The 25,787-nt window shown below is 50.1% G+C and overlaps 2 protein-coding genes across 2 annotated transcripts; one reads left to right on the forward strand and one right to left on the reverse strand.

Annotated features, from left to right (window-relative positions):
- Positions 1-856: 856 nt before the first annotated feature.
- On the reverse strand, positions 857-5,636 carry LOC128423424 (avidin-like). Its single transcript, XM_053408552.1, has 5 exons — positions 5,437-5,636; positions 4,051-5,066; positions 2,976-3,207; positions 1,769-1,889; positions 857-1,288 (listed from the first exon to the last, which is right to left on the reverse strand). The coding sequence occupies exons 2-5, from the start codon at positions 4,180-4,182 to the stop codon at positions 1,255-1,257; spliced, it is 519 nt and encodes a 172-aa protein (XP_053264527.1). The 5' UTR covers positions 4,183-5,066; positions 5,437-5,636; the 3' UTR covers positions 857-1,254.
- Positions 5,637-12,511: 6,875 nt separating this feature from the next.
- LOC128423314 (avidin-like) lies at positions 12,512-14,643 on the forward strand. Its single transcript, XM_053408321.1, has 4 exons — positions 12,512-12,769; positions 13,286-13,499; positions 13,746-13,866; positions 14,248-14,643. Exons 1-4 carry the CDS (start codon positions 12,644-12,646, stop codon positions 14,279-14,281), a joined length of 495 nt encoding a protein of 164 aa, XP_053264296.1. The 5' UTR covers positions 12,512-12,643; the 3' UTR covers positions 14,282-14,643.
- The last annotated feature ends 11,144 nt before the right edge of the window (positions 14,644-25,787 follow it).

Raw genomic sequence — 25,787 nt, forward strand, 5'->3', positions numbered from 1 at the left:
GCCCAGAATCTGGATGTAAATGTAAATAATAAATGACTACAAAATGGTTCTCCTGCCTTGTTTTGTGAGTAAAGCGGAGGAGCGTGCGGGGGGGGACCAGAAAATACTTCAGAATCCTTCCTAAAAACCAGGGGGGGGGTCCCAATAAGTGACTTCTGCTCCATGGGGGGGGGGATGGAAAAGCAGGTGGGGGAAGAAGGCAGCCTGGCCCCAGATTTGTGTCGGGTTTACTCCTGAGCCTTTTCTTCTCTGAATATGTCCCAAAAGGCAGCGGGTACGGATCGTTCCTCAGTGTTCACTCCTGAAGCCTTTCTCATGAATGAGTCAAGCTGCCAGGCAGGAGAGGTTTGGGACCAAGAGCGCGCCAGCTCAGGAGGCCAACGCTTCCGATGTGTGGGTTGGGAACTCCCCCCCCCCCCGTCTGTAACAGACGAAAGGCTGGATAGAAGTTTCGGGAAATAATAAAGGAAAAAGGAATGAGGGCCAGGACTTATGTGCAGACCTAGAAAAGACTGGGCCAGAACACAAGCAGGCCTGTCCCATTGCTGGTGCTTTATTGGAGAATCATCTAGTCCAAACTCCCCCCCCCCCAAATATCAACCTCTGCTTAAAAACCTCCAAAGGAGAGTCCACCACCTCTCGACAGAGTCTGTTCCACTGTCTCTTGCTGTCAAAGAATTCTTCCTGATGTTTATTTTTTGTTTTAATGCTTTATTAATTTTGCAAAAAATAAAAAATAAATAAAAAAGACAATTGGCAACAACAGTCCAAAATCTAAATCAAAATGCAGACTAAAATATGCATAGCGATTAAAAGAAAAACAAAAAAGAAGAAAAGAAAGAAAAATAAAAAACTATTTGTTCAATACAATCATTTAAGGAGTACAAACCACAATTTATTCTATACATACAGTTTCTAGAAAGACATTACTTTCATATTTGTACTTTTCATCTCTATTTAATCTGATTCTCTAAATGTTTTTGGTCCTTGGTGTGTTTTTTGACTTCACTCTAACCGATGTTTAGCTGGAATCTCCTTCCTTGTCACTTGAGTTCATCCGTTCAGGTCGGAGCCTCCAGAGCTCTTTCTTCACTTGCTGGGGAGGGAGGGCGGGGGCCTGTCACAGCCATGGTGCATTTTTGGAGAAGAAATAATCTATATAAATGTTTAATCAAGAAGGGAAAGGGAAGCCCTCTTCCTGCAGGTGGTAGATGGGAGAGCAGCGGCAGCAGCGAGTGAGTCTCTCGGATCCTGTTATGCTGCTCGTGTGAAGACGTTCCTGCCAACCCTGCAAGGAGACCGTGAGTAAGGGAGAGGCCCTTCCTTGTGCTTGCCCTGCTCTGAGGAGGGCTGAGTAGGGCATGGCCACCATGAACCCCCCTTGGTCCTTGTGGTTGTCATCTGCCCCAGGGGCATTTTCCAAAGCCCTCCCATGGCGGCTGGGTGGGGGCTTCCCCTGGCTGCCCCCAGACATAAGATGATGTCCCCCAAGGAAGCAGCGTGGCAGCATCGCCCTCCTGCAAGCACCACAGAGCCCCCAAGCAGAGTTTTTGCACCTACACTGGTTCTTACTGCCCTTGCTTGGCAAGGGGGAAATCGTATCCCCTGGAAGGGGTGGGGGTGGGAAGAGTGGGTCAGGTGCAGCTCCAGCCCAGTGTGTTGTGGAAATGCACCTGAAAGCAGCACCAGGTGTATGATGGTGCAGGTTGGGGGCAGGTGGGGGAACCCCAGAGAAGGCCCCCGTCGAGAGCTGCTCCTTTCCGCTTACCGAGTGGCCTCCCAGTCATCGCCATGGGATTCCACCTTCTGCCGCAGAAGCCAAGTTGTCTCCAGGGTCTCCTTCCCTTCAGCATCCACAAAGCGCTGCCCTGCAAATGCAGCGATGGAGTCTGGGGGGGGGGGCACAGAGGGGGGCGAAGCTGCAGGTCAGAGGCTCTCTTCCCTGACCAAACATTTGCAAAACTTTTGCTGTGGGAGGGGAGTGATGGCCGGGGAACAGGGAGGCCAGGCAGAATTGCCTTCGGAATTGCCTTAACTTTTAGAAGACATCTGAAGGCAGCCCTGTTTAGGGAAGCTTTTAATGTTTGATGTATCACAGTATTTTAATATTCTTTTGGAAGCCGCGCAGAGTGGCTGGGGAAGCCCAGCTAGATGGGCGGAGTATAAATAATAAATTATTATTATTAAGCTCCCCGCCCCTTGGGGCTCCCTGCCTGGCAGCAGCGAAGGACTTGCAGAAATCCCATCCGACAGAGATGAGCTCAGCCGCTCCTTTGGAACAATCAGACCCAAACATGACCTATCAATTAACAAGTTTGAGACTTTTAAAAAGATGTTAGCTTCAATTGTTGTGAGCCACCGTGGGATCTTAAGGGAGAAGGGCAGGTAATAAATCAGAATAGCAACAATGACAAAAGTGCCAAAGCGAAAGTCCTCGTTCTGTTGCCCTCTGGATTTGCAGTCCACCTTTCCACCAACGATGGACTGTGGCTCAGCAGAGGCCACCTGCTTGGCAGACTCAGCCCCCAGCGGCATGTCCAGGGAGGGTTGGGGCAGACTCTAGAACCCTGGAGAGGTGTTGCTGCCAGTCAGTGTGGACAATACTGAGCTAGATGGACCAGCGCTCTGACTCCAGTTCTACTTCTCAAAGGATTTCAGTGGCTTCAGCACAATAAAGTCAGCTTCCTCTGTTCCAGAAATTATTATTGCTGTAATCATTTATTCAGTTTATATACAGCCCTTTATCCAAAGATCTTCGGGCAAAGTACAACATTAAGGACTTAATTTATGCAGCGTAATAATTAAAACATAACAAGATGCCTGGGTGATGCAAACAAGGGCAGGATCTAAATTATCAGCCTGTGAAATAAAGGAAACCCCCTGATCCGCCATGGGGATGCTGAAGCTGCCCCCCACCCCCCAGTCCTACCTTCAGCGGCCCCAGCCCACCCTGGAAAGCGAGGAGGGGTCCTTACCTGAAAACGACCAGTTGACCAGGAAGCCAAAGGTATACTCCTCCTCGGCCCCCTTCGGGTCGTGCTGGGCGCCCACGAGCGGAGACACCCGGATGGGCTTCTGGGCTGCGGAGACGGCCGTCAGGTAGGAGCCTGTGAACTGGCCGGAGTCGTCGGGAGGGTTGAGGACCATCTTGGAGCCCAGCTCGTTGACCCACGTGCCGGCCAGGGAGCTCTGGGCTGGCGAGGAGGGCTAAGGAGGGAAAGAGGAGGGTCAGCGGGGGGGACGACTTCCGGGAACCCCCCCCCCAGACCTACCTTCCGAGGCTGGTTTCGGGGGCTCAGCCCTCAGGCCCCGATTCCTCACTTCTGCCCCCGACGGGGCGGGTGAGGGCTCCGCGTCTGAAACTGCTCCTAGCGCTACATCCCAAGCGGGATGGGTGGAAACTTTCGTGGCTGCGGGCTGAAGGCGAAGCGGGCGCGCCTCGCCGCCTAGGACCCCTCTCCATCTCTCTCGGGGCAGCCCGGCGGGGGCCAAGGCTCGCTTTCTCGTTCCAGAAGGGCCAGCCCCGGCCGGGCGCGCACGGAGGGGGCGGCCGGGCGCTGCTGGCTCAGCCTTCGGGGCCGCAGAACCCGCCCTGCCCGGCGGCGTCGAGGCAGCGCCCCACCCCGGCCCGCCCCCTTCCTGCCCAAAAGGGCGGCGGCAGGGCTGCGCCTGCCTCTGGGCTCCCCTCCCGGACCGACGCCTGCCCGGTGCCTGGAGGGGGCTCCCGCCGCGACGTCCTGCGGCCTCCCTGCCAAAGGAGCCGTCCGGAGCCCCGGAGAGGCAGCGGGTGGCCAGTCCCCCACCCCGCAGCAGGAGGAGACCAGTGGGCCCCCAGCCCAGGGTCTTCTTTCTCCCGCAAGGGCACCCGAGCAGAGCAACCGCCCCTCTTTCCGCTCCTGCGCTTCCCCAGTGACGGGAACTGACTATTTTGCGGAGGAAAGGAAGGTTGGAGGTGGCGCAGAAGCGCCTTATCCGCCTCCCCGTCCTCGTCTCTCCTCTCCCAGGGAGTCTACCCTGCGGCGGGAGACGCTCCGCTCCGCCCGGCCTCACCTTAAACCGCTTCTCCGCCGCCTCGACGACGGGCAGGACCGGCGGGTCCGAGCGGGAATAGGTGAATCCGGCCGTCGCGCCGGCGGCCAAGAGCAGCGCCAGGGCGGGCGCGCGGGCCACTTTGCTCCACATCTTGCTGCCGAAGAGCTCCGAGCCCGGCGAGCCCCGGCCGCCCTCATATAGCCTCCGGCCGCGTCCCCCTCCCCCTTCCCGGTGCTTTCTGAGAAACCAGCTGATTTTCCTCTTCCCTGCAAAACCGAAAGTTCGCTAGTTGTTGACGCAGGGTTTTCCTTTCACTTCTCCAAAAATACCGCGTCTTTCCTTCCCGCTAAGGCCGGCTCAGGGCTTTCGCTCACCCGGCGTGCCTTCCCTAAGGGGCGGGGGCGAGGCGACTGGAGGGGGGGATTTGGAGGGGAGAATCCGTGGGCGGGGAATGCGGCGCAGGGGGGCTTCAGAAGAACCTCTGTCCTCAGAGGGCCCGACCGGAAGGGATGCAGGACATCATTGCAGAACCTCTGCGCACTCGCTGCGCCCCTCCTTGGAAGTCCAGTGGTACCTCGGGTTAAGAACTTACGGTAATTCGTTCTGGAGCTCCGTTCTTAACCTGAAATTGTTCTTAACCTGAGGTACCACTTGAGCTTATGGGGCCTCCCGCTGACGCCGCGCGATTTCTGTTCTCATCCTGAAGCAAAGTTCTTAACCCGAGGTAATATTTCTGGGTTAGCGGAGTCTGCAACCTGAAGCGTCTGTAACCTGAGGTACCACTGTAGCCCAGAGCCATGAGAACAGAAGGAGATCCTGCCGGATGAAGCCAAAGAGGACCTTCTGGTTTGTTACGGAGAAATCCGAGGGCTCCCTTGGACAAAAAGCAAAGACACCAACCAGGATAACTGGAGCAAAACAGCAGCCAGTAGGCTTGGTCTTTATTGAAGACTGTCCCGACAGGACTCCCACTCACTGCAAGACAAGCAAGATGGAAGCCCTGAACAAAAGGAGACCCCAACTTTTATTAGCTACTAATCCCTCATGCTAGGGATGCTGGTGGCACTGTGGGTTAAACCACAGAGCCTCTTGGGCTAGCCGATCAGAAGGTCGGCGGTTCAAATCCCCGTGACGGGGTGAGCTCCCGTTGCTCTGTCCCTGCTCCTGCCAACCTAGCAGTTCGAAAGCATGTCAAAGTGCAACTAGATAAATAGGTACCGCTCTGATGGGAAGGTAAACGGCGTCTCTGTGCGCTGCTCTGGTTCACCAGAAGTGGCTTAGTCATGCTGGCCACATGACCCGGAAGCTGTACCCGCCTCCCTTGGCCAGTAAAGCGAGATGAGCGCCACAACCCCAGAGTCGTCTGCGACTGGACCTAATGGTCAGGGGTCCCTTTACCTTTACCTAATCCCTCATGCTACACCCCTAAGACTACATCACAACTACATCACAACTACATCATTGATACATCACAAAAAGGAGGGGTTGAGGGAGGAGTTGTGGTGGTAACCTGAGTGTCCTGTCACCTGCCCGGTTCCTCCTTTCCTCCTCCCCATGTGTATTTTCCAGAGGAAAAAGGGGAGTTTGCAGTTTTCTTCCCCCAGAGGGAAGGGCTGATCATTGTCCTTTGTTTCAGTTTGTACTGAATCCACTTCCACATGCAGGCCCTTTTGCTGCGGACTTGTTGGCTGCCTTGTGTCAAGTCTCCCCCCTTTGATAGTCCTTCCTTCATGGTGTAAAATAAAAGTGGAACGGTACAGATCCAATGTACGGGTGATTTTCTATGAATTTATAACAGAAGTGTCGCATATGTCATGTGTGAGTGTGTGTGTGTGTCGTGTTTGTACAAACTGAATGATGGGGGGGGGGGCGTGTTTCAGCCTCTGTCTCAAGGTGGCCCACCTGACGCCTCTTCTGGGAAGCCCACAAGCAGGATCTGGGCACCTGAGCCCTCTGCCTTCCTGCCAGTTCCAGCAACTGGGATTCAGAAGCATCACTGCCTCAAGCTTCCTTCTCCTCCCGCTCCTCCCCCCACCCCGTTCACCCTTCTCGCCCCGCCAGTCCTGGCCCCAGCTCCAGCGGAGTGGGGAAGTGGTCCATCATCAGTCCAGTGAGGAAGACAGAGGCGGGGCGGGGCTGAGCAGGAGGAAGAAGGAAGGTCAAGCAAGATCCCAGGACCTTTGATACCCTCCGGTGGACCTGTGGTTCCCACCTGGAGGGGTCATGCTCACTCAAGGGGTTCTTGTTTTGTTTGTCGCAAAGTTATGACGCAGATCACTCTCTCGTGGTGAGCCAGATCCGTCTCCAGCCAGAGGACCCATAGCACAAAGTAGAAAGCGCCGCCTCCCATAAACACTGCCAGAACAGCCAAATGTACTTTGTGAACTCTGATTCCATAGAATAAGCTCTACTGAACTGCCCTAGAGACAGCATCTAAGCAAGGGGGAACCACATCAGAGAGAGAACCTCCTTTGGCAAAAGAGAGAAGCAGATTGAGGCCGGCATAACAGACAGGGAGCTTGTTATGGCTGCGAAGCACAAGACTCTCCTGAACGCCAAGCCTGCACCCTGAAAGAAGACGCTTGCTACACTGAGAAAGGCAACAACAACAATACAAATAGAAACCCCTCTATTGGAAAAATCTCTAATCCTTGTTGTTGTTGTTGTTTCCTGGTGAAACTGAAAGTAAAGCAGTGATCATTCGCCAGGAGAAAAGATTTGTTTTGAGATAACAATTTTGCAGCTGTGGTTCAAAGGGGGAAACATTAAGATGGATTGACTGGCTAATAACATCCTGAACTTTAGAATCATAGAATTGTAGAGTTGGAAGGAACCGGGGTGGGGGTCTCCTTGTCCAACCCCCCGCTATGCAGGAATCTCAACTAGGTCTTGTGTGACAGATGTCCATCCAACTTCTGCTGAAAAACTCGAAGGAAGGAGAGTCCACCACCTTCTGAAGGAGTTTGTGCCACTGGCAAACAGTTTTTACTGTCAGAAAGTTCTTCCTGATGTTTAGTCAGAATCTCCTGCCTTGTAACTTGATTACAAGACATTCTTTTGAGTCCTGCCCTCCAGAACAGGAACTGGACAGAACTGGACACAGCATTCCAAGGCAGAACAGAGCATTCTACAAACCGGAAGCCACCACAGAAGAGGCCCATTCTCATGTGGCCACCCTCTGGGCCTCTCATGGAGGAGGCACAGGAAGAAGGGCCTCAGATGGTGATCACAGGGTCCAGAAACTCTTCCACATCCTTGACCTCAGAGATCCTTTAACTGGTGCTAGTGCTCCACCTCTGGGCCACTGACAATGAGGCTCCTTGTACAGAAATATCCTTGGAGACGCAGCTCAGCCTCCACATTGACTGGGATCCTTCTCAAGACTCAGCTTCTCTTCCTCGTCAGAAAAGCAGGAACAAAACTAATACCTTCCCTGAGTATTTTGGGCTATGACCAAGTATGGCACACCTTCCTGTCCAATATATCCCAAGGAAGGCTTCTTTTAGAGAAGAGAAGCAGTCATGCCTGGAGATTTTAATAGAAATAGTTTTTAATACTGATTAATCTTTAACCCAGATAGCTGTTTAGTTAAATCGACAGGAGAGCCAGGGAAAAGCATAATCAGTAGTTTGTGTTCTGGTCATTAGGACAGACAGATCTGAGAACAAGGGCAATTGTTTAAGTCACTTTTTCTTCTATTCTTTCAGAGTCCCCTGACCTCATGAACCCGCCGCACACGCACACAAATTACACACTGGCCTGCTAAGAAGCTTTAACAATTGCGTCTGCTACTTGCCAGCTTCATCCCATTCAGGGAAATGGTTAAAGCTGTTCTAGCAGAAAAGATGAAAAAATTATTTACTAATAATTCAGGTGAGACATTCTAGTCAGTCGTTTAGTCTCGACACCAAACCAGTGGCCAACCCACCATCCACCCCAAGCGGGAACACGTGGCAATTATATTCACCCAGAGCAATTGATAGTCACACAAAGTTCAAGTTAATGAATTGACAATTGCTTCAAAACCTGATAAAAATAATTGATGTGCATCACTGCCTAGAAATGATTGACCTATCTGCAATCGTCATAATTGAGCACAATTAGAAATACAATTTGGACAAGTCATCAAAATGGAGGAACAAAAATAAATAATTTCCCCATTTGAATCATATTCCTTTTCCAAAGGGACTGGGCTTTTACTTTAGGCTAGTTTTTCACCAATTTCTTTAATGCACTCATTCTTTATCAGCAAACTGATTACAAAGGAGTCTCAGAGTTAAGCCATAATGCTGAAACACAGCTCTCTTTCTGAAATACGAATGTTCTCAACATCAGTTGCCGGCAAGTAAAATCTGGCATTCCAGCTGAAGCCAACTGTAGCCTGGGAATGCTCATAGATCATGTGGAAAACAAGATAAACGAGGCAAAAGTTGCTTGGACCTTCACATTGATGCCCCACCTTGGCCCTTCTTAACCATTAACAGCATGGCTTGGTAGAGCTTATGATCAAAGCCATTCAACACCATCCACTGGCATCCTGAATCCTATCTTAACACTGTATAATTTCCCACAAAAGACAACCTGCTGAGGTCAAAACGTGTCAGGATGATAGTTACCTTTCCTTATATTGTTATATTACCAGACTTATCAATGCTAATTTTTTGTATACAGTACGATTGCATCTTGTGCGCAATTAACTTTCATGATCTCAAGTATCCAGGATGACAAATGTACTTTTGGATCAACCAGTCTCAGTTGGTTAAGCAGTTGATGGCTGAACAATTGAAAGTGGTCAGATCAATGCTTGATCAAGATGAAGAAAATGAGCCAGAGAAGTAGGAGGTGGAAGCTGGGAATGGGGAAGACTCAGAGGCAGAAATGACCTCCATACAAGGATTTGGAGGAGAAGAAGATAAAACTACAAATGGTGATTTGCAGAACTATCTGGATATGGCATTGGTGGTTGAGAGGGAAAGAAGCTTTGGGACTTGAGTCCTGGCCTTTCTTTAGTTCTAGCAGAGAGAAAGCACTGGAGTGAATTCAGAGAATGGTGCTATTAAAGTTATGGTACTGTCTCTGGAAATTATTGGAAAAAAGAAAGTGGAAGGCCTAGAAGTGGAGATCAGGATACCACTGTAAACATTGCAGGAAATGGAATAAAGGCAATACTCATTTTGCCTGAGAGTTGCATTCCAGACCCCTGCATGAGTTGGTGAACATAATCCCGCTCTGCCTTCATCACTCTCCTCCAATTCAGGCATGTCGCCATCAGTCCCTCATCATCTTTGGTGGTGCCCCTGCTTTGAGTCTGGTCCTCCGCATCTTCTTCCTGCTCATCACCTGCAGAGGGTGCTATGACGGTGGAATGCAGATCTGTTAGTTAGTTGTGGGAAGTACATGAGGTCTTGTGTTTCTTCCTCTGTTTGCTCAGAAAGATCTTTTGACAGCTTTGTTAACTACCTGTCCTGATCTGCCTTGTCCTGCTTTTAAGACCATAATTCTATAGCCTTTTCCTCCAGAATAATGAGCTATATAGGATTCCTTCCTGTGCTCCGGTGTCTAGCTTTTGCCTATTTTCTTTGGATATTTTAACTGTCAGATATGCTTCACATGTGTGTGACAAGTTGGGTGTTCTCCCATGCCAGAGTTCCAAAGGTGTGCGTGGAGCTCCCTTGGTTGCCAGTCAGTTTTGGAGATGCACCCCAGTGGCTGCTGGGTCTCCCCACATTCACTGGGGAAGATTTTCATCCTTATCGTGCAACATCTCATTTCCATAATGGATCTAAACTTTCTCTCTACAATATGTTGTGGGGCAATCCCTTCCTTTTCATGTCAACTGAACAGTACTCACCCTGTTGTCAGTCCTGAGAACTGTAGTTTTTCTCTGGAGCTTGTAATTCACCATGACAATATACTTTATGAAAATCTATGTTGTTGTTTAGTCGTTTAGTCGTGTCCGCCTCTTCATGACCCCCTGGACCAGAGCACACCAGACACTCCTGTCTTCCACTGCCTCCCGCAGTTTGGTCAAACTCATGCTGGTAGCTTCGAGAACACTGTCCCACCATCTCGTCCTCTGTTGTCCCCTTCTCCTTGTGCCCTCCATCTTTCCCAACATCAGGGTCTTTTCCAGGGAGTCTTCTCTTCTCATGAGGTGGCCAAAGTCTTGGAGCCTCAGCTTCAGGATCTGTCCTTCCAGTGAGCACTCAGGGCTGATTTCCTTAAGGATGGATCGGTTTGATCTTCTTGCAGTCCATGGGACTCTCAAAAGCATCAATTATTCGGCAATCAGCCTTCTTTATGGTCCAGCTCTCACTTCCATACATCACTACTGGGAAAACCATGGCTTTAACTATACGGACCTTTGTTGGCAAGGTGATGTCTCTGCTTTTTAAGATGCTGTCTATAGTGTTTCACTTTTCTCCTCTAGAAAATACACAACAGAGAGTTATAGAGAAATGGGGGGGTGTCTTTTACAGCCCAGCTCTCCATCAATAATAATAATAATAATTTATTATTTATACCCCGCCCATCTGGCAGGGTTTCCTCATCCACTCTGGGTGGCTCCCAACAGAATATTAAAAACACGATGGAAGATCAAACATTAAAAACCTCTCTAAACAGGGCTGCCTTCAGATGTCTTCTAAAAGTCAGATAGCTGTTTATTTCCTTGACATCTGATGGGAGGGCGTTCCACAGGGTGGGTGCCACTAAGAAGGCCCTCTGCCTCAAGGGATTCAGTGTCCCCCTAAATTTGTTGTCAGTCAGAGAAAATTAAATGAAGGCAGGAACTAGTGAAAGCAAGGAAGATATTTATTTTTTCTGTTGCAATAGAGTTCCAACACAGGTATAAAGGAATTTTTAAAGGCTTTCGAAATTGCATAGCCCCTTAGCCAAGGACCACCCAAAAAGGATCATACACAGAGAGTGTGGCTTGTCTCCTGTCTGTCAAGATATCTGATAATTGTATGCTGATTGCCCTGGACCATCCTTTTGAAATGGTATATACCTTAGTTCCTGACTCCTGCCCACAAATCTGCGCCCATTGCTAAAAGAAGATGCCCTATGGATAGGTCCGCTCTGCTTTACTTGCCAGACTGGTTTTTGCAGAGGGCAAGCCCCCTCATTCCAAGCAGTTTATTTGTTTACAGGATTTACAAGTGAAAAATAACTATTTTGAAAGGTACCCCCCCCATACTTCCTTCTACTGCAGAGAAATATTTGGGGTCTTGCACCATTTCAGAATATGGTTTATGTACCTATGTTTGTATGCCCATCCTGTGTATTTATTGTAGGGACGTGTATAGATGCTAGGAGAGGATATATTTATGAGATACTATCTTTCCTTCCTCCCTCATGTCTGTGAGCTCAGCAGAGTGCCCATCCCTTTGCAGCTTAAAAGGGAAGCTTAGATAGGCTAGGTTTAGCCTTTATGTTTAAGTAATCCAGGATTCTGCTTCAAGGCAGACTGGATTCTCCTGGCATTTTCGCTTTTTTGTCCACCTTAAAACAACAATCACACAACAGATGTGTAAAAGGTAAAAACAACAGTTATTCACTCAGAACACTTACTGAAGAGTAACAGAAACCGCAGCTGTGTTTAGGCAGCCTTAGCAAAGATGGTGTCAGCAATGGAGCTCAGACATGCAGATTGTGCTCACATTTCTGGCTTGGTGATGAGATGAAGAGGATGTGCCCGTGTCAGGACACGGTGGGAGTGCTTGGCAGGGGGTTGGACTCGATGGCCCTTGTGGTCTCTTCCAACTCTAGGATTCTATGATTCTACTGACTGAGCTACCAGGTGGGCACCGGGAGGCCTCAGCTGAAACTGACTCTACAGCTCTAGGATTCTCTGATCCCGTGGCGTTGCGCTGCAGACTGCCCCAAATGAGGCACTGAGATGCTTCTAAGCCAATAAGCCCCAAACGTTGCAACCTTTCCCTCCTCCCGCAGCCCCTTGGCTGAGGCTTTTCCAGCTCTGCAGACTTCTTTTTGGGGTTGAGGTGCTTCCTCTCCCCTGAAAAGTCTGAGGTCCTTCTGTCCCAAATCAGCCAGGGAGATCTTCTGCTGTAGCGTCACGAGTTCGCAGGGCTCAGCTGACTACAGTACAAAAAGCTGAGCCTTTGGTGTCATCACCAAGTCCTATGGAACTCTCTGCCACTGGAGATTCCGCAGGTGCAGTCTGTGCCAAATTTTAAACGCCTGCTGAAACCTCTTCTATTCCGCCAGGCCTGGCCAGGCAGTTAAGAATACAACCCCCACAACGGTCAACTGAATATTGTTTCTTTTTTTTTAAAGTTGTTTTCAACTTTTTATGATTTTACTGTATGGTTTTATATTGTGGTATATTTCTATGGTACAGCAGTATATAAATATATATATCTATAAAGAAATAAGCAAATAAATAGATAACGGTGCCTGTTGGCAGGTGGTCGAACATCTTTCCTGGCCGGGGTTGGGAGATGTCCGAGATGCCTTTGCCAGCCCCTCCGCCCTCTTGGCACCGGTCTCCGCGCCGCGCCCACCCGACTTGCGCAGTTGCCCGCCCGCCCGGGCGCTATAAGAGGGCGGCCGCCGGCTCGACGGGGACATTCCCTTCCCGGCATCGAGGATGGCGCAGCGCACGGTCTCTCTGGGCGGCCTGGCAGGCTTGGCGCTCCTGGGCGCCCTTCTCTCCCTCTCGCCCGCCGAAAGCCAGCCCCCTTCCCTGCCCAAGGTAGGGCCGGGCCGAGGGAAGGCAAGCGGGCGGGCAAGCGGCGCCGGCTGCCCTTGGAGGGGACCCCCGCACCGGGGCTTCACCTGCTCTCTGTCTCGCCCTCCCGTCTGCGAAAGGGGGAGGCAGCAGCGCCGCACCGGCGGGGAGACAGAGAAGTCCCGGTCAAAGCGCGAAGGGAGCGGGGCTGTCGAGGCGCACTTGGGGGGCGGGCTGTGTGTTTCTCTGCGGGCCTTGGAAGCCGCTGCTGCTGCCGGCTTCCCCTCCTTGTTTCCCGGGGTCTTAATTTCCGACGTGCAGCAGCTGCCGCAGGCGCTTTACAGGAGGTTGCTTCGGATGGGATCGAAAAGTGGCGAGCAGGCGCAATCTCCACTGGGCGCAAAGTACCCCTTGGGATCTCCGCGCCCGTTTGTCCGGGCTCGAGGGGTCTCTCTCTGATCTGGGGGGGGAAGCAGTCTTTGGGGTTGGACTTGACGGCCCTTTGGGGTCCCTTCCCACTGTCCCTTCTCTGACCCGCTTCTCTCCCCTCTGGCCCCGTAGTGCAACCTGCAGGGGATGTGGGTGAACGATCTGGGCTCCCGGATGTTCATCGGACCCCTGAACGCGGCCGGCCAGTTCTCGGGCTACTACCTGGCCGCCGTCTCGGCTGCCCCCAACGCCGCCATCCGGGAGTCGCCCCTGCACGGCACGCAGCACCCCAACCCCCCGCGCTCCCAGCCCACCTTCGGCTTCTCCGTCAACTGGTCCTTCTACGGTAGGCGGGGGGGGGGGCAGGAGGGGAGAAGGAGGGGTCTGAGCAGCCCCATGGACGGAGAAGAGAAGGGCTCCCGGCCGCCAGGGGCCCTCTCGCTCACGCGGTGGCGTCGGGGGGCCAACTTGGGCTGGCCAGCCGAGGGACAGCAGGCCCCCCCCCCACCGCTCTGCCGCCCCTGAAGGAGAGGCTGGACGGCCTCGGCTCGGCGCCAGCCCACCTCCCTCCCTCTCTCTGCCCCCCCCCCAGACTCCACCACCGTCTTCGTGGGGCAGTGCTTCGTGGATGAAAACGGCGACGAGTTCTTGGAGGCGACGTGGCTGCTGCGGGAGGAGGTGGCGACTCACGCAGACAACTGGAAGGCCACCCGGTAAGCCGCCCCGACGGGCCGACTGGCGAGGGCGTCCCCCGTCCATTAAAGCAGGCAGGCGAGGACCTGGAGGGCGAAGGAGCGCCGTCGGGGCTGAGCTCAGTTCCCTTCCTAGTAATAAGAAGCAACTTTTCGCTGCTGCTCCCGATGGTTGCCCCCCCTCATTTCCGTAACAGTTAAAGCAGATATCGGGGACCAGGCTGCCCCCACGAAGGTGGGCCTAGGCCCCAGCTCAGCCCCCACCCTCCATCATCTCCCTGTCTGCAAAGAGCCCCAACCCACGAACATGAAATCATGCCAGAGTCGTCCAGGAGCCCTCCTGACCCAAGAAAATGCCAACTGAATGGTTTATCTGAAAGTTCTCTCTCTCTTTCCTTGCAGGGTGGGCCAGAACGTCTATGTACGTGTCAGATGAAAAGGAACCAGGATCTGGGCCTGTTCCGCTACTCGTGCGTAGGACCAGCTACAAGACAACTCCCCTTCCCTCCACCAACACTGCCCCCCTGCCTTTTCCACAGGGAGGGGCAATCATCCCCCCTCAGGACAGGGTTTTGGGGGGGTGCTGCTTTTACCACCCCACACGCTAGAGAGAACATTTGCTGCAGGTGGTGACAGCTTTTGATAAGGCAACTGCTAAGGGTTTATTCTCTGAACTTGCTAGGGGCTTTTTGGTGGCCTTTTACATATTTTAAACCTTCTTTTAAATGCTCTGTGCCTGCCCCAGAGAACTGTCTCATGGGGCAATTGCAGAAAACCAATAAATAAACCTTTCTATTGTTCAGCTTGTCAGAAAAATCACCTTCAAGGCCAGCATAGTGTTTGAATGTTAGCATCCCAGAGGGAATACTGACATCACCACCGTCCCCCCCCCCAAAAAAAAACCCTGGGAGAAGGCAAGGAGTCCCTCAACAGGCTGAGAGGCAGGCACTCCACTGCCCAGGAAACACAGAGGATCACGGGGGGGGGGGCAGGATATTGACACAGCCCCCTCCCCTCATTGAGAGAACTATACTGAGGCTCAGACCCAAAAGGCCGGGCAAGCACCAGGAATGGCCAGGGAAGAGGGGGCACTACCTATTCCTGCCCCCCAACACACCTGGGGCAACAGACATCCACCCACAAAAAGGCACAGAGAGCCTCTCCCTCACCAACAACAGTTTGTTTTAAGTTCAAATTAGTCAGCGTATAAAAATAACACTGGGGCAGCCCCAGATTGTACAGAGTGTGGGTCCAGCTAACCTGATAAAGGACTCCCTTCAGTATGGGAGGGGCAGGCCCCAAACTTCTGTGCGCCAGAGAAAGGAGCCAGCCCTGTTCCCCCACAACTCAAGACATACACTTGTCCCACCCCCGACTGACAGGCCAAAGCCCCACACAACAGTTCTGGCTCGGGTGCTGGAGGGGTCAGTGTCGCCTGAGGAGGGGGCTTGATTCACACACACATGGTGCCTGACTCCTAGGAGATTAGCACTTTTGTCTATGTTTGAGGGGAGCCAGAATTTGCACCATAAGACTTGACAGGGCAGCTGCTCCTAGGAGCTAGAATGACACCAGGGTTTTGGGAAAATGTAGACGGGGCCAGTCTTGCCACTTGAAACATAAAAGTGTGGGATATTGCATGGCTGGAAAAGCTAACGAAGAAGCCGAGAGTCCTCTGGGGCCAAAGGAAAAAAGGGGGAGTTCATACCTTTCTTCTCTGACTTTGTAAGCAAGGAGGAACGTGGCTGAGGACCACCAACCCCCTTGGCCCACAAATGAATATGGCCACTGACTCGCGGCAATCCCTTTCCATTACAGTCAAACCTCTATTGTTGAATGCAATCCATTCTGGAAGCCCGTTTGGCTTCCGAAATGTTTGACAACTGAAGTGCAGCTTCCACTTGGCTGCAAGACCCTCTTGCACTCAAGCGGAAGCTGCATCAGATGTCTGGCTTCCGGAAAAGCATTCGAAAACCGGAGCATTTACTTCTGGGTTTTTGGCATTCAGGAGCCGAGGTTTGACTCTGTTATGGTAAGGTATGTCTTCCATAATCCTGCCTTGTTTAAACATTACTCCCATGCCATAAACCATTCCAGTCAACTTCCAGAAAGATGGACTGAAGAAAGCTCACCTGAATACAGCGGCGGAGCAAGCCGATTGGGCACTTGGGGCAGCGCTTGTGCCCTGTGCCCAGGGCCAGGGCCAGATGTGTGTGGGGCGGGGCCAGGCAGGGCAAGAAGCCTCTGAAGAGTCTGCCTGCCTCCTCTCACTCAGCCTACAGCTGAGGGGGAGGTGGTGGGCAGACTGTTTTGGGCAGCGTGGAGCCTGCAGGCCCTGTGGTGAGTGCCGCCTGGCATTTTGTCCCCCCTCAGTGGTGACACCTGGGGCAGACCGCCCCCACTGCACCCCCCTTCCTACGCCCCACCTGAAGAGTCTCACACGAGGCCCAAAGAAACCCAGGACACTCAAGCGCAGGATAGTGCCGAGGGCTCCCACTCAAGGAGAGAAAGAAGGGACAAGACCACCCCATCCTCTAGAAAGCAACAGGGGAGCCTGACCACATTCCAGCTCTCACTCTTTTGATGGGAACAGTCTCACGCTGCCTGTCTAGCTGGGAGGGCTAGCAAGGATGCTACTTAGCTGAGCGAGACAGGGAGAGCCGGCCAGGCTTAGAACAGCTGCTGAGGGCTCTGTCTGCCACTGGTCACAGGCCAAGGGCTGCCTGTTCAGATCAAAATCAACTGGAAACAAAAGAAAGGACAACTGAAGTCACAAGAACAAGCTGACATTTGCAGGGTACAGGATAAGGAGGGAATGCCAAGGAGGCAATGTGGTAGTAGACACTGGAAGGTGGCTGGTAGGCCGACCCCACATTTATGGGATCTGCAACTTCTTGGAGTTGTTATGGACAAAGGGGAGGTACCCTAACCAACACATCAGAAGCGTTGACCTCTTGAGCTGGAGCACTGCACTGTAAGGGCTTGACAACAGCATTGTTCCAGAGCAAAGGAGAAAAGCCCATTTCCTGAAACAAAGAAATTCACAAAAAATAGCAAAATAAATGGTTTCATTTAGTGCCAAAGCATAATAAAATGGTGTTCCAGGGATAGAGGGGACGTGACTCATGGCATGAAGGGAACAAGGACGCCATAATCCTCCAGATGTATCATCACAGACTGAATCCCCCTCCCATCTGCCAGACTAGGTGCTATCAAAATCACCACAGGAAAGCCCAGCCCCAGAGGGGAAGGAGACCCAGGAAGAGCAAAGAAGCTGCGCCAACCAAGTTTTAATGAGAAAAGGAGGTGTAAATGCCGCCTTCTGCTAGGGGCATGTCTGGATCTCAGACTTCTGCCTGACACCACAGCCTTTCATGTGAGATGTAATCCACTGGGAGCAGTCAAGTACAACATTCCTTGTTTTGCTAGAGTGGACATGCAAGGGTATCAAAACTTCCTGTTGCTCCTGGGCTGGAGCATCTTTCCTTGCATGGGACTAGTGGGAGGGCGTGACCTTTCCAGACCTGGTCAAAGGCCAAGACATGCTGCCACTCTCCCTCTTTTCTCATCTTCCTTTCGTCCTGCGAACTTCCCGGACTGCTACCTGCAGTCACTAGGTCAACCCACATACAGGGTAAACTTGTTTGTATGTAACTTTAAGCCTTAAGCCTGCCTTCAGGAATCACACTGTGCTCTGCCTGATCGTGAGTAAACTTTCTTTTTGTTACTTATGAATAAGACTGTGGTGTCTTTGTTCTTTTAGGAGGGATTCAAGGGGTCTTACCAGGAAAATATTAGAACACATTTCAATCTGGACAAGCCAGAGTGAATTGTGTATTGTCTGATACAGAAAGGGGGGGGGGCATGTCTTCTTCACCTTCTTCTTCGCTACAATATATCCATTTATTTCCGAGTCCAATTGTCAATGTCAAAAGGGACTAAAATCTATAAAATTCATAGAAAATCAACCGTTACACCGATTTTCTTGCTTTTGGTGCCAATTTGCTCAGTTTCTCTAGGACTCCATGACACCTCCAGTGTCCTCCATAATCCCTCAAGCGAGGTGTCACGTACTCTCAGGAAGACCCTAATCCTGTCAAATCACTCTGCCAAGCCTTTCCTCCGGGCAATGCCAGGTGGCAGACTATGCATACATGGACCATTGTCTTCTCATCACCGGTACTCAGGATGTGCTTATCTGTGCATATCTCCAGCTCTGCATATTCCCCCCTCCCTCCTCCATATGTTAATCCTGTGTAACCCAACCTCTTCTTAATGTATTCATGATGTAACTGGGATGTATTCTGCACTGTATTCTGGGACATGGAGGGAAGTTTTAAAAGTTCATGTCACCCCTTCCTCGCTGTTCAATCTCGCCTTGAACCTGTTGCGCAATAAACTGGGATCTTCTGCAGTTTGCTCCTGTCTCCGGCTGAGCTCATTTTCCTCCACAGGGACCCGCAGACTTAGTCCGACGAGCTGGGTGGCAGAGCAGCCTCGCACCCAGATTTTACCGTAACATGTCTTAAGGAACTCACATGAGTTTGCAACTAGTTTTCTGCTGTGTAAAGGGGAATGCAAGGACTTTCAGGTTAGCGCCATCGGCTAATGGCGGATTCCCTCCGAGCTCCGGAGGGAATCGGCTCCGTAGGAGTTGGGTCCTGCCGCGGCGACGACGCGGGGACCCTCAGAAACCACAGGCGCTGAAGCCTGTGGACCTGGGGACTCGGCGGGCACCATTAGCGCCCCCCGACCCGCGAAGGAGCCTTTTTAAAGGCTTCGGAGTGGGGGACGGGGTGAGCGGCGCGGTGCTGAGAGTCTATTGCTTCTCCTGCGGAGTGAAGCCGCGCTGCCATGGCCGGAGAGCGCTGACTTATTCTTGTGATTTGGACCTAAAAACAACAACCCGTGAGTAGTATGGAATTTGGACTTGTAAAGGAAAACTTTTTGAAATTAGGCACGATCGGGGAAGACGTAAACAGGAAGCCAGTCTCCCCATCCTGTAAACAACCTAAAACAAGGACCTGCTAACTAAGGTCGTGAGAACTCTTTCTTTTATTGGGCAAAAGATATTAATTTCACGATTTGGCACTACAAGCAATTGTACTGGAGGATAAGAGTTAATTTCGAGCTGAGGTACCACCCCCCCTCAGACCCGGGAGGGATCCGCGAGAAAGCCTGTTGGAAAGGTACTGAAGAATTTGACAGCTGTCAAACTAGCTGTCAAAACGGAAAAAGGGAACTTTGTTTTTACTGTTTCTGCTGGCTATATCTGTAACAATTTGATTATATTTTGTTGAAAATAAGGAAGAACTGATACAAATTAACTTGACTTTTGGATTTGAACTGTAAGGAATACTAAGTAACCAAAATCCCTCTAGAGGGGGTTTGGGATATTACAAGAATGGCTGAAGGAAGGGAAATTCAAGCTAAGCTGGACAGAGTTTTTGTTCTCTTGGGAAAGCTACAAGGCCAAGTGGATGTTTTGACTATAAATGTTGAAACTCTGGACTTAACAGTAAACAAATTCATTGAATTTGATAAGGATTTGACCCAGGAAGCCTATGCAGCTGGCCAAGAAGAGAAACTTGAGAGATTTGAGACTGAGGGGAAAGAAGAATATGTTGTTCCAGAAGAAGAGGAAGGAGAAGCTGTAATGTTGTTGGAAAGCCAGAGGCCTGACACGACGGCTATAAAGGAAAATAAGAACTTGATGAAGAAAATCTGGTTTGAATCGGAAACTGAAAAATGGTGGGATCTCCTTATGTGGAGATCTGAAGACCTAAGGATTACAAATTTGATCAAGGTGGAAGATGGAGCTTTGGGGACATTGGGACTTGAAAGGATTAAGAAACAAGATTCAGGCTCCATTTTTGGGTGTGGAGGTCTGGCTGGAAGAAACGGGGACCATAATGGACTAGAGCTCCTCCGAGATTTGGTGTTTAATACTGAGGACTGTCAGAAAAACCGGCAGAGAGGAATGGAGAGAGAGTTGAGAGCCTCGGACGTGAGGTCTCCAGGCTGATGGTAGATGGACGGATGGACGTTTCAAGGGGATTGAAACCGGGAAAGGGGGGGTGGAGTTTGGGAATCCAAAGGGTGTATAATCTAACTTGGTCTGTTTTTATTTTGTTTGGATATCTATATGAAAATTGGGGAAATCGTGGAAGGGAATTTAGGCCGATTTTAGAAAAAGGTTTAAAGAATAAGCAATGATGCATAAATATGAAGTCTATAAGGTAAAATTGTTTTTTTAGAAAAAGGAACTAAATATAAAAAGGTTTAAAAATAGGGATAAGAGCTTGTTGAACCAACAATTGGACTTGGAATACAAGAGGGAGAGGTGTGGGGAAGTCAGGGAAATATGTTATAGAAAATAAGGATTGTGAATATATTAATAAACACTATATCCTCTCCTGCCACCCTGAGCATTCCCACATTTCTGTGACATACCACTGATGTATGCTGTGTGGAATGCAGTGTTTCCCCCCCTAGAAAAATAGGTGCTAGTACTCACCATGAAGTGCCACACTTTTAAACCAAAAAGGGAGGTGCCAGTATTTCATACCCTTGAGTACTCCCTGGAAAAAAGTACTGGTGAAATGCATTGTGGGAACTTTTAAGAACAACCCATGTGCCTTTTCTTCTGGACTTCTTCGTTTTTTGTGGAGCTTGGAACCTGGTTGCAACAATAAATGGACAGGCTTCCTATCTGCTGTTTTGCTTCAGTCTGCCTGGCTGTGGTCTCTTGCTTGAGGCTGACCAATTCTGAACCCGCAGGGCTAGACCGTACCCCAAGATTTTGTCCTTATCAGATTTTTAAATGTTGCCATTTTTCTTTCTTTTCAAATTTTCTTTTTGCTATGAGCCACACACCAGGCAAGAAAAAGGCTAGTGATGACTACAGCCAAGGCTTGGGATCTTAAAATGTTAGCACCACCCAATTTTCTTCATTTTAGTTCTCTTTTACTCTTCTCCTCCCCCTTCTTCCTCTTACTGTTTACTCGCAGCAGCATCCCCCCCCCCCCCAGAAGCAGGCACCAGAGAGTGAGAAGCCCAGGTCAGCTGGTTGGGGTTTAAAAGCCCCTTCCCCTCTCTCCTACTCTCCTTTCCCTTTTCTTCCCTCCCTACCCACCGTGAACCACCCCCTGAGCCCGGGGGACCAGGGAAGGACGCAGACCACCCCCCGCCCCTCAACTGAATCCATCTGTCAGTGAAAGGGAGCGACACACTGACCGGCCAGGTCTGTAAAAATCTAGTTGCTCGAGAGCCCTCTGGCGGCGTAGCAACAAAACTGCTAGTTCACTAGCAAGACTAAACAGGGAACCCTCTGATTAAAAACCTAATTGCCGGTGCTTCACTTTTTCCTATCTTTTAAATTTTGTTAAAATCAGGAATGGGGGGCAGTTAAATGATTCCCCAAAAATCCCAAGTCTCAAATTAAGACCAGAACAATGACTGTTTATACAGGCACCAGACATACACAACAGCAAAGAGGCTCAGAAAAGGCAGATTCATTTCCACCAAAGGAACACTAGATGGCAAAGCTAAGCAGTTAGACTTCATCCAGAAAACACTAAATAAATTCATTTCCTTCTCCAAATGGGAAGCAAGCCTGGGAGGTGACCTCAACCTAAAGTGAGAGGAAACTCCCTGAGAAACATCCACCCCACAATCCCATGGGCAGCCTTCTCTGAGGGAAACCCCGAAAAACTAGAGAGAGACTATTAAAATGCTTTAAAAATGGTGGCCATATGCAATATTTGGGGTGACAGGAACCCAGGTGGTACCAGTTGCACATTGCAGTCGGGGCGCCATGGCATAAGGTCCAGTCTGGACAGCATCCTGCTCACACCAGGCCTGATGCCCTTGGCTGAAACAACAAACATTGGTAACATTGAGATCACAGGCCAGGCCCCAGCAGAAGCTGCCCTCAGACTAGGAGAGGAAACACAAACTGCCCCATCCCCACGCACCCCCTGGCCCACAACACAGCCCAAAACACCCAAATAAAAGCATGGCAAGCCAAAGGCTTGTAGTGCCTAACAGATTTCCACAAAAATGACAAACCCTTACTGATCCAGGAAATACAAGACAAACTAGGGGACACCCAGATCCCCCAGCTAACACACCACCAGCTGCATGCCTTCTTAAATAACCCAGCAACAAAAGCAGCAGACACTAGATCTTTGACCACCTTCGAAAAGACAAAGAGGGCCAGGCAAGAGGGAGATGCTCTCCATAAGCAGCTTCAGCAGGAACATCAGAGGAGCCTGGATCCGACTGCCAAGTCTGGCATCCTTTTCTCATAGTGGCCAAACAGATAAATTTCCTGGGAAGTCCACAAGCAAGAGCTGAGGGCAGCAACTCTCCCCGTTGGTGACTCTCAGCAACTGGTATTCATTGAATCACAGAGCTGTAGAGTTGGAAGGGACCTCAAGGGTCATCTAGTCCAACCCCCTGCAATGCATCCAGGACAGATGGCCATGCAACCCAAGATTCTGCGTACTTCCACTTTGTCAATGAGTTCCTCCCAGCTGGTGAGGACCAGGCCCAAGAGAGACGATCCCCTTGCTGCTTCTGGGAAAAGAAATTGTCAGGAAGGCAACGGAAGATTTTGTTGGCCTTTACCTTCTTGGCAGAGTTTGAGTTACAACAGATATCAGGGAAGTTGAAATCTCCCATGACCAACATATCTCTCCTTTTTGAATGTTTGGTAATCTGCTCTAGTAAGGCATCACCCAAGTCTTCAGTCTGGCTTGGCGGTCTATAGCAGACCCCCACAGTAAGGTCCCTCTTGTGTTTCTCTCCTACAATTTTTAACCATATACTCTCAATCTGCTTTCCATGCTCCAGGTCATGGTTTTCTTCACAAGTGTACACATTCTTTACATATAATGGTCCTCCTCCTCCCTTCCTGTTTAGTCTATTCCTTTTGAACAGGTTATACCCCTCAATTCCTGCATTCTAGTCATGAGTCGTATCCCACCCGGTTTCAGTAATGCCTACCAGGTCATATTGGCCATCCTGTATAAAAGCTCCAATTCATCTTGTTTGTTTCCCATACTCTGTGCATTTGTGTAGAGACAACTGAAACCATGAGTTGCTCCCTCCAGCTGCTTCCTTCTTGTAGTTTCCTTTTGCAGGTTTCTGGAGCAGCACCTCAGTTTCCTGTGCATCAATGAAGCCATTATCCCCAGTACCAGGTGCTCTTTTGTCATTTGTAATGTTGTCTCCCGGCCCCTAAGGAACTAGTTTAAAGCTCTCCTGATCTGGTTCACAAGGCTCGTAGCAAAGGCATCCTTGCCAACCGCTGTGAGGTGCAGCCCATCTCTCACCAGAAGACCTTCCTCAGGGAAGCAGAGACCATAATCCAAGAGGCCAAACCCTTCCAGCTGTTACAGAAAAATCTAGGTGAGAGGCTGCTCAGTCGCCCAGCTGGTTGGGCAGAGCCCGCGGGTCCCTGCGGAATAAAGGAAGGATTCCAGCCAACCGGAGCAAATAGCTGTAGACCAAAGTTTAAAGCGCAATAGGTTCAAAGAGCAAATTTGAACCCCGAGGATGGGGTGACAAAGACTTTTAAAACTTTCCCACCATATCCCAGAATACAGTTAGTACAGCATCATTGCTACATCACTGACATGTCACAAAAGGGGAGGGGTTAACCTTGGCAAACAAGTCCAGACAAGTCCTTGGTACAAGATTAGCATAAGTAGACATGGCAGGGCAAGACTCAGGTATTGCTGATCAGAAGGTTGGTGCTGATCAGAAGGTCGGTGGTTCAAATCCCCGCAACGGGGTGAGCTCCTGTTGTTCGGTCCCAGCTCCTGCCCACCTAGCAGTTCGAAAGCACGTCAAAGTGCAAGTAGATAAATAGGTATCGATCCAGCGGGAAGGTAAACAGTGTTTCTGTGCGCTGCTCTGGTTCACCAGAAGTGGCTTAGTCCTGCTGGCCACATGACCCGGAAGCTGTACGCCGGCTCCCTCGTCCAATAAAGCGAGATGAGCGCCGCAACCTCAGAGTCGGTCACGACTGGACCTAATGGTCAGGGGTCCCTTTACCTTTACCTTTACCCACCACCCAAAAGTACAATAGAAGTTCCTGTGTCTGGAGCCTGAGGTGAGTCAGGTGGTGAGATTTGGCTTCCCTTGGCTAACAATGAGCAATTGTCACCTCTGGACACTTCCTGGAGTCCTTTTTCAAGGGAAAAATAGCTTTGGAATGGAGGAAACTGGCAAAGGAGTTGATTTTATATTATTTTTAAAGCTAGGTAACTTCCCTGAACTGTCAAGCTGAAAGGATACATTCAGGCATAATATTTGTAATATTTAACTTTAAAGATGTGCCCCCCCCGTAATTTCCGTAACACAGCCAAGACACCACCTGTGCAGCCAGGTATTCAGAGGCATGCTAGCTTGCCATTGTGCCTGAGAGCCATTGAAAGTTTAAATATCAAAATCTAATTTGGGCTGGAGATGCAAAACAGAGATAGGAACCATGTGTCATATGGGAGTGTGTGTATATTAAACAATTTTGGAGTGACATTCAAGAGGAACTTTAAAAAATGTTTAAAATATCATGTAAAAAAACAACACAGGCATACCTCTTGGGAATTATATTGACTGACATTCCTTCCACTAGGAAAAAAGTTTTCTTATCTGCAACCGCTGCGGCCAGAATGATTATAGCAAAAAAACTGGAAGGGAATAAAAACTCCCTCAATAAGAGAATGGCAAATAAGATTTTGTGAATATATAGAATCAGCAAGACTTACAGCAGTGGTAAGAGGCCAGTCAGACCAAAAACTGATAGAGGAGTGGACTTGCATGAAGCAATACACCAAAAAACATTGTTCTGGTATTAATATATCAATATGCAATGAATGAAACTTATAGAGTAAAAAATTAAGAAGAAATGGGTATAAGGTGAGATAGTCAAAATAATATTGATAACACAGCGGAAAGAAGAAAAGAAACAAAGGAAGGCACATATCGGTGGAGGGAAGTCAAAATGTATGTCTGTATGTTTAGTTTGTATGTTTGTTTTCCTTTTTTGTAATCTAACTTGAGAGGTGTATGTATCTATGTATAATAACTTTGTTTAGTGTTCTGGTTTGTGTTTGTAAGAATTGCATTTATTAATAAATGTTGTTTTTTTTTTTTAAAAAAAATAGTTTAAATAGCCTCTATTAATTTGTCTAGTCCTCTTTTAAAGAGGTGAAGGTCCCAGAGAGGAGGGACTAGGTGCCCCAGGGTTGCGACTGTCTCTTCCTTCTGCCCTCCTGCCAGGAAGGGGAAGGCTGCAGCAGCGATTGCGTCCCTTCCCAGAAGCTGCAAGGCTCAGTCCCCGCCCCCCTCCTCTTGCGGAAACAGCCCATAGAAGGTCAGGCCAGGGCAGGCCAGGGCAACCCCCACACTGCCCTTTGCTCCAGTGCCAGCTGCGGAAATCTTGCCAGAGGGCACAGGAAGGGGGATTTCCAATGTGTCCTTGTTCCTTTATTTGGGAAGAAAGGCGGTAATATTTATTCAGGCAGGGATCATGTTAACCCGTGTACTTCTGAGAAGGAGCTGGTGGACAAACATGCCCCCCCTCTGCCCGCAAGTCACAATGTGCCAGACCACAGGGGATGTTTTCCTCGCTGAAGCAATTCAAATTACAACAGACCTGAAGCAGGTTCTGGCCCAGGTCCAGACAGGCTGGATGCTGCTGCAGCAGATGTGTTTATCTTGTGTTTGAAAGACCTCACTCTGTCTGGTGGGTGGGATTTGACCCAGGCACCTCACCTCCTCTCTCTGGTTCTCTTGGCATCATGTACTGGGCAGGATGGGGGATGCACTGACAGCCAAAATGAGGAAGGGCTTTGGCTTGATGACAGAGCATCTCTGCCTGCTATGCAGAAGGTCTCAGGTTCAGGTCAGGCTGCAAGGAATCTCAGCCTGAA

The sequence above is a fragment of the Podarcis raffonei genome, chromosome 11 (assembly GCF_027172205.1).
Source record: "Podarcis raffonei isolate rPodRaf1 chromosome 11, rPodRaf1.pri, whole genome shotgun sequence".
In the NCBI taxonomy this organism is placed as follows: Eukaryota; Metazoa; Chordata; class Lepidosauria; order Squamata; family Lacertidae; genus Podarcis; species Podarcis raffonei.

Excerpts from the sequence above, each read along its gene's own strand:
- LOC128423314 (XM_053408321.1), top strand. The coding sequence starts at position 12,644 with ATGGCGCAGCGCACGGTCTCTCTGGGCGGCCTGGCAGGCTTGGCGCTC. Across the intron at positions 12,770-13,285 it reads TAGGGCCGGGCCGAGGGAAG|TGCAACCTGCAGGGGATGTG; the intron begins GCAAGCGGGCGG and ends CTGGCCCCGTAG. Across the intron at positions 13,500-13,745 it reads CGTCAACTGGTCCTTCTACG|ACTCCACCACCGTCTTCGTG; the intron begins GTAGGCGGGGGG and ends CCCCCCCCCCAG.
- LOC128423424 (XM_053408552.1), bottom strand. The coding sequence starts at position 4,182 with ATGTGGAGCAAAGTGGCCCGCGCGCCCGCCCTGGCGCTGCTCTTGGCC. Across the intron at positions 3,208-4,050 it reads CGGCGGAGAAGCGGTTTAAG|CCCTCCTCGCCAGCCCAGAG; the intron begins GTGAGGCCGGGC and ends TTCCCTCCTTAG. Across the intron at positions 1,890-2,975 it reads GGTCAACTGGTCGTTTTCAG|ACTCCATCGCTGCATTTGCA; the intron begins GTAAGGACCCCT and ends CCCCCCCCCCAG.